The 7,580-nt window shown below is 38.8% G+C and overlaps 1 protein-coding gene and 1 long non-coding RNA gene across 10 annotated transcripts in view; one reads left to right on the top strand and one right to left on the bottom strand.

Annotated features, from left to right (window-relative positions):
* Positions 1–451: 451 nt before the first annotated feature.
* On the bottom strand, positions 452–5,874 carry LOC129659002 (uncharacterized). Of its 2 annotated transcripts, none has more exons than XR_008717713.1 (3): positions 5,752–5,874; positions 4,242–4,350; positions 452–817 (listed from the first exon to the last, which is right to left on the bottom strand). It is a non-coding gene; the product is annotated as an uncharacterized LOC129659002 (long non-coding RNA). The 2 variants fall into 2 exon arrangements; XR_008717714.1 differs by lacking the exon at positions 5,752–5,874 and adding an exon at positions 5,000–5,052.
* Positions 5,629–7,580, top strand: part of MACC1 (MET transcriptional regulator MACC1) — a 90,127-nt gene continuing 88,175 nt past the window's right edge. For 3 of the 8 annotated variants that reach the window (XM_055589946.1, XM_055589947.1, XM_055589944.1), the window contains exon 1: positions 5,892–6,059. Coding sequence is in view for 3 of the 8 variants with exons in the window: in XM_055589943.1 (XP_055445918.1) it covers positions 5,752–5,819 (68 nt within the window). In the remaining 5 variants the exon portion in view is untranslated. Of the gene's footprint in view, positions 5,820–5,890; positions 6,060–7,580 lie in introns of those variants that run through there. The other 5 variants (XM_055589949.1, XM_055589948.1, XM_055589943.1 and 2 more) reach the window with 4 other exon arrangements.

Genomic DNA, 7,580 nt, shown 5'->3' with positions numbered 1-7,580 from the left:
GTCACCCCATGGACCATAGCCCACCAGGCTCCTCTGTCCATGGAATTCTCCAGGCAAGAATACTGGAGAGGGTTGCTATTCCCTTCTCCAGGGAATCTTCCTGACCCAGGGATCGAACTCATGTCTCCTGCATTGGCAGATGAATTCTTTACCACTGTGCCACCTGGGAACCCCATATATAGATATAGGTATATAGATAGAAAAACATGTTATGTAAACTGTATTAGCAGATGAATTAGGAATATTTGCCATTCCCTTTTTTCTTGACTTACAGATTGTGAACTTTATGGAGTACAATTAAAAGTTGATATTTTTTTCTCAAATAACTTGCAATATGGTATATCAGGGACTCAGAATAAACTCTTATTTCCCCTGAAAGTGAGTGAGGTAATCTGTATGCTTGTACACACACACACACACACACACACATACACATAAAGACATCTGTTAATAGAGTGCAAAAAAATCACTATTTTAATCAAGGGACACAAAATTCAACACTTTTCTAGGACTTAATGACAAATATATACTTTGGAAAATTTCTGGAAAATCAAAAGTTCCAGGGAAATTGATGTAAAGACAGCTAAAGGTTTTTCCAGAGTGATCTTGGTATGACGATGGCAGTTATACCAATAAAAATACAGAGGAGTCAACAAATGGACTATTATTTAGGTTACAGTTACGAGGCAAGTAATCCATAGACGTTCCAGCAAAAACTTCACAGGGGATTCTCTGTTGTTGATTAGTAGCAAAAGGGCAGCATGGAAACATCTTTTGATCATGTGAAGAGTTGGCATATAGTCCATTATGTGCTATCCTGAAAGCAACAAGTGAAAGAAAACAGCAGTGAGTTTCTAAACTACAGCTTGGCAGGGGTCAATTTATGAATGATTCATCTTATGCTTGAGTAAAGAGCCAGAAAGATGTAATGAAGGAAACTATGAAATTGTAAGAACAACTTGGCTCACTTTCTTAATCTAGAGAAATTAGGATTGATGTGACCTAAATTAACTTTGGCCCTAACATTTAAGGGCTTCCCTGGTGGCTCAATCGGTAGAGTCTGCCTGCAATGCGGGAGAACTGTGTTTGATCCCTGAGTTGGGAAGATCCCCTGGAGAAGGAAATGGCAACCCACTCCAGTATTCTTGCCTGGAGAATTCCAGGACAGAGGAGTCTGGTGGGCTACAGTCAATGGGGTCACAAAGAGTCAGACATGACTGGCTGACTGACCTACTTAACATTTTTCTATGATTTGAGATACTCACTGAAATTAACTGGTAAATGGCACAGTATTAACTGTTTTGGGAAAGTTGTAGTATGATCATGACTCAGGGACAAAGTGATCCAGAAAACAGATGTCATAGGCAGCCCACTGGTGTAAGAGTCAATGGCATCCCGCAACAGGACAGATAAAAAACTCCAGGGGGATCTTTCTTATAAGCTTGCAAAAGTGGCCTTTCCCTTTCCAAGACAGCCTCACATGGGGAAGAATCTGATCATGGGGGGGGGGGGGGGATGGGGAGGGATATGGCTTTTGCCTATCGCTCTTTCTAGTATATTTGTTCCAAACATAGGGATGAAACATGAGTGATATTTAATATAGGTCATTAAGGGATACCAAGAAAATCCCCTTTTAATTATTAAGTAACACCGTGGACATATTCAAACCACTTTTTGTGTTTGATTTCCCCCTATGGGTGCCAGGCGTCCCTAGCTCTGCTTCCTACCAGATACAGAGAGGCAGTAAGGTCTAAATTCTCTATCAGATGTGGTATTAGGAGAAAAAAGCTACCTCTGCATTAATGAGCAATCGACAGCTTCCATGTGGTCAGAAAATTTTTAAGTTTAAAAAACTTTAAGCAAGCCTTCCTCATTTTACAGATCAGTTCAGTTAGGTCAACGAATATCTACCATTTCCAGATACTGTGGAGCTTTTGGATATTTAGGGATTGAATAAGACCCAGTCATGATCAGATAGAGTCTTAATAAAGTTGGGTAGGCAGAGGTAATATCTGTTATGGTGAGGTAAGAACTACATTAAATGTATGTATCAGTCAATGTTCTTAGTTCCAAACAATAGAAATTTAATTTGGCTGATGGAAATTGAAGAAGGATGCATCAAATTCTAGTCCCACAATTGCTGAAGGCTAGAGAATCAGGCACATGGCTTGTGAAGACAAAGCAACAGCCACGGTTACGTTACTGAATAAGTTAGGTTTTTTCTGCTAAGCCCTAGAGACCAGTTTGCAGAATCATTACTGAGAGTTCTAGGTTCTACACTCCATGGCTCTGACAGACGCATCCAAGACAGAACATTGTTTGCACAGCTGCCTCTGTTCACCTCAAGAGTGGATTCTCCTCTGTCTCTGCTTCTTTGTGTCTCCAGTTCCTAATTCCAGGTGCCAGATAACTGTGTCTGATTAGCCACTCTAAGTGCTTTCCCTAATCTACCAGGCTAGCTGGGACAGTGAGCCCCTGGCATTTTGGCTTCCATGTTGTTGTCACCATTAAAGTATGGATGGAGTGTAGCAGATTTTAAACTCACAGTTTAATACATCACTGTCTCTTTTAGCTTAAATAATCTTTTGGATAACTCCTTTTTTGCTCTCAGCCTGTCAGTTTCTCCTCCTCCGTCTTCAGTTTTCTTTAAGATGGTCCCTAAGTGTGTATAGGAAGACAGACATAACATTATGTTATGGGGAAAGAAGGGGATCTGAAGCCATGTCATATTGTCCGGGTCCTGGCTAGTCACCTGCTATAGAGGAGTTTGCTTTGACTCTAGTGCTTGACCAACAGGTCTTTCTGAAGTGTTGTGCAAGCATGACATCCATTATATGATCCTTACCATTTTTATTTGGTCACAAAGCATAATATATCCTCTTTGTCCTAACCCCCTAGTATCTGCATGTCCACTTGCCCACTTGGCACCTTCATGTTCCCACAATGAAGAATATGGTGTTAGTCCCTGAACAGCTCTCCTAGCTGGGCAAAGAATACAATGGTGTCAGCTGTGTGATTGAACATGGAGGCCCTGCACCTGATACATTTCACTTTTCAGTACCTAGGGTGCATGTGTGTGCATGCTCAGTCTCTTCAGTTGTGTCCAACTCTCTGGAACCCCATAGGCTGTGGCATGCCCAGGCTGCTGTGTCCATGGGATTCTCCAGGCAAGAATATCGGAGTGGGTTGCCATGCCCTTCTCTGGGGGATCATCCCAACCCAGGGGTTGAAACTGTGTCTCCTGCATCTCCTGCATTGCAGGCAATTCTTTATCTACTGAGCCACTGTTTCAACTGAAGCCCTCTTAGAGTTCCACTCACCCTCTGGCTTTCTTCTTTCCACACACTGGGCTAGAAAGGCCTGGCTTTCTATACTTTTATACTATCTGTCAGGAAATAACAGATATCCATATTCTACTTAATTTGTAGGTGCAACAAATCTTGTGGCTGCAAGTGATCACGATTTCAGGGTAGAAATGAAAACAACTTGGTTTAACATTAACAAAATATCAACTCAGCCAGACATTTGTGTAAATCAGTACAAGAAATATATAAGAGGTTAAGAATGGGGTAAAGGGGTCAGAAAAGACATTCTTAAGGAAGCAACTCTGAACTGTGTTGGGGATGAACTCCCTGCCCACTTTTAGATAGCTTGTATGCACACAGGCAGGATGAGGGGCTAGAAGTCCTTAAGATATATTAGAGGACAGTTGGGAAGACTCTCCTGACCAGCAGTCACCTTCACTAGCCTGCCTTTGTGTCTGATGATGCACAGATATCTCACTGTGTGTCAGCAGAATCTAGAAGGTTCACTTCCTCCACAGTGGCTGACAGCTAGACTACATAGCAGACTGTGTGAAGACTGGGAGAATTCTATAGAAGTAGACATGTAAGGAACTAACAACTACTGGAACAATTCCCTTCTTGGGTGGGAGAGATCAGTGATTAAGAATTATTTAAAGAAGTCTGAAGGGCAGAGTTTTCACTTCAGAACCATGAGATTAGATTGTAGGGGAAGGGAACCACAAACACTGGAGCTGATCAAAAATTGTAGATGGTGGCAGGGCCATGTCTCCAATCAAGATGCAGTTATGGGAATGAGGGCCAGTCTTTGGGAAGCTGTTAGCAAGCCAAGTGCACAGCATGGAGCAGAACTGGTGAAACAATTAGTTCTGATCCAGTAAAGTGTTCATTTCAGGTACTGACAGGGGTTAAATTGATAGACTTAGTACCGTACCATACCATTCTGCAAATAGAGGGCGTGGAAGCTGCACCAGACTAGAGCACAGGAGCATTCTGAGATCAGTATTCCTCCTAGGTATTTAAAGGGTTCTTTAAATGCAAATATTTCCTGGGAGAGATAAAGATAGTATTATCCAGATTGGAGTAAATATCTCAGTTATTTCATTCATTGGTTGTTTTTTCAGAAACATTTACATGTAAATCATTGAGTTAGTGAGTGGGAATAAAATCAGATCTTACCTTCACATTGGAAGATAAGACCACATATATATACACACCCCAATGAAATAAGGTATAAAGCCTGTTATGAGAGGGCTAGATAATATATGAAGTTTGTTAGGAGAGAGAAGATAATTTAGATTAGACAGACTGGCAAGGGCTTCTTAGAAAAGAATGTTTTGTTTCACTGAGCTTTGAAAGAAAGGAAGGATCTGAACATTTAAAGTTGGGAAAATAGTATTTCAGAGAGAAGAAACAGCATGGAGAACAAAATCTGTAGGGTTTAGGGAAACAGAAAACTGTTTGTTTTGGAAATAATATAAATGACATAAGGGCAAGTTAGGTTCTGGTCAGGAGATTGGGAGATCTGTGGCAAAGGAAATAGAATGACTCAGTTTAAATTGTGGAATGACCCAAGGGGAAACTTCAAAAGAGTTCTGGGTGGATTAAGTAGATTTGACCACATGAAACCCATTTCCTTAGTGGGGAGGCAGGGAGAGAGAAAGTGCAGAAAATGGAAAAAAAAATTATTTTGTCACCATTCTGCCATCTGCTTACTGTAGCTGAATCCTTCCATTAGGTTTTTGGGTTCAGACCAGGACTTGTCTATAACCATTTTATGGTTTGTTTCTAATGAGAAAGGAAAGGCTAGAGACAGATGTTGTATGAATAAAAGGAGAAAATACATTTTTTAGGTTTTGTTTGTTTCTAACACGTTCCCAGTGTTGCAAAAAGTGAAACAATTATTGCACCTTTACTTTTACCCAAGTTTTAAAATTTCTATTTTTCCTTCCAATTTTCTTATTTTTGTTTCGAGCAATCAGAGGTAATGTTGGAATGCACAGAAGGAAAACACAAAATCAGAGAATGGAAAGGAAAATGATAGAAAATATCAACAAGTTTCATCTTGTTCACATTTTAAAATTACATTTAAAGTAATCCAGGGCATTCAGAAATTGAAGGGTAAAATGTTTCTATTATACCCTTTAGCACCTGTGAGTGACAATCACAATGCTGATGCAGGATTAACTAGAGGCTTTCAGGATTTATCTGGGAAGTTCTCATTCATCTGTTGCACAAGGTAATGAGGCATCTCTGCCCTGAATCACTGAAAGAGAATCTGGTGTGGCAGGTTGCACAGCTGAATGAGGATTTGTTTGCATAAAGTCTTTTTCGTTCGAACAGTGAGGGCACCTTCTTGTTGGCAAACATCAAACCTTTTTTTGTTTCCTTTTATAGATATAATTTCATATTTACAAATTGTTCTTAAATATACCCACCCAATACATACATGTTTACTTTTTGCTTTGCTTTTCCACCTTCCCAGAGCAAAGCTGCACCCTCTTCTCCCAGTTTCAGGTGAGAAATTTGAATTGTGGGTATTGTAGTTCTTCTCCCTGTTAGGGTTTCAGGTTGAGCAGCCTGGAGTCATACCACAAGGACTCCTAGTCCCAGGTGGCTCAGTAAGTGATAGTTCAGGCGCCACATACAGAGCAAGGCACGTTTGTAAGGAGTCCTTGGTTTTGGGTAGAAAGACTTCCATTCACTCTACCAAATAATGTTCCTGAACTGAAGAGACTGGGGTTCATTTCTGCAATTGTAAGTGCTGCTTTTAAAAATTAATTCTTTTCACTATTGATATATGGTGCTAATAGGAAATTGTGTCATTTCCAGAACAATTGAATAAAGTAAATATTTCTTCCTTCCCAAGGCCTCCTTGGGAAAGAAAAAGAGAAGGTAATTGACACTCTGTGGGTTTGTGGGACATGGTTTAGAATAAATTTTAACACATAAAATAAATACCTGAGACATGGCATAGGATGAAATAATTTATGAAAAGAACAATAAGACATGCTACATTCAAAGTCAGGTATAAACAACAACAACAACAATAGAACCCCACTTTGACTGACTTCAAACATGTGGATGGTTGAAATCCTTTGAAACTTTAAAATATTTCAAAAGGCAACAGCTGTGTTGAAAAGACTGTGGATGTTAAAGTCAGATAAAGTTAGATTCAGTGGCCCTACTTCTTATTAGATATGTAAACTTTGGCACAATATTTCACCTTGTGGAGCCCCCATTTCCACACTTGTAAGGTGGGTATAAAACCTACTTCACTGGATTAATAGTATAAATGAATGTTGTGCATTATGCTGAATAGATGCCTAGACAATAGCTACTGGAGGGTGGACTTTCTTCATAATGAAGTTTCAATTCAGCTTCAAAAACAGATTAAAGGGATAATTTATTGTAGGATTCCACTTATATGAGGTATTAAGTGTAGTCAAATTCATGGAAACAGAAAGTAGAATTGTGGTTGCCAGGGGTTAGGGAAATAGGAAATATTTAGTAGGTAACGAGTTTCAGTTTTGCAATTTGAAAATGTTCTAAAGATTGATTGCACAATAATGTAAATATACTTAACAGTACCGTGCTCTACACTTACAAATGGTTAGGATGGTAAGTTTTACATCATGTGTTTTTACCACAATTAAAAAAAACCAGATCAAGGAGTGCGTAGTTAGAATTCTGGTGCCTCTTATTTATGAAAGTATCTCTGACTCCTTAAAACATGTCTAAATCCATTTTCAGTGGGTCTAATTTTAGGGTTGATATTGGATCACCTGTGTTAAAATAATAATTAGCAGAGAGGATAATGCAATTTTGCTGTATTCTTAAAGTCATCACTATTTTTGTGGAGATCCTTTTATATCCTCCATAACTTAATTATGTGATTAATTCGTAATAGTGAGATTTCATCATTACTGTACAGAATATAAGAATTGTGAAGTCATAGTTTGGTTACAACTTGCTTAAAAACTTTAGAAACAACTTAAATGTTTTATTTATTTTGGTGTTCTCACCTTCCCTGAAGCTAATTTATAAACAGATAATTTTATGTGTCTGTCTTAGAGATAATAAAGACTATTAAGACAGGATGGTGTTTAGCTAATACATTTTAAGACAGGATGGTGTTTAACAGATCCTGTCTTAAAATGTATTAGCTAATTTGGAGGACAGAAGGCAATTTGAAATTAAATTGATTTTAAATTTAATAACATACGATGAAAGTATGTCATTGTTGAATTTTTGGAAAATCTCTTGAAAGACTACACC

Source organism: Bubalus kerabau, chromosome 8 (assembly GCF_029407905.1).
Source record: "Bubalus kerabau isolate K-KA32 ecotype Philippines breed swamp buffalo chromosome 8, PCC_UOA_SB_1v2, whole genome shotgun sequence".
In the NCBI taxonomy this organism is placed as follows: Eukaryota; Metazoa; Chordata; class Mammalia; order Artiodactyla; family Bovidae; genus Bubalus; species Bubalus kerabau.
The sequence above is the reverse complement of the archived record's forward strand: the minus strand, read 5'-3'. Positions and strand labels throughout refer to the sequence as shown.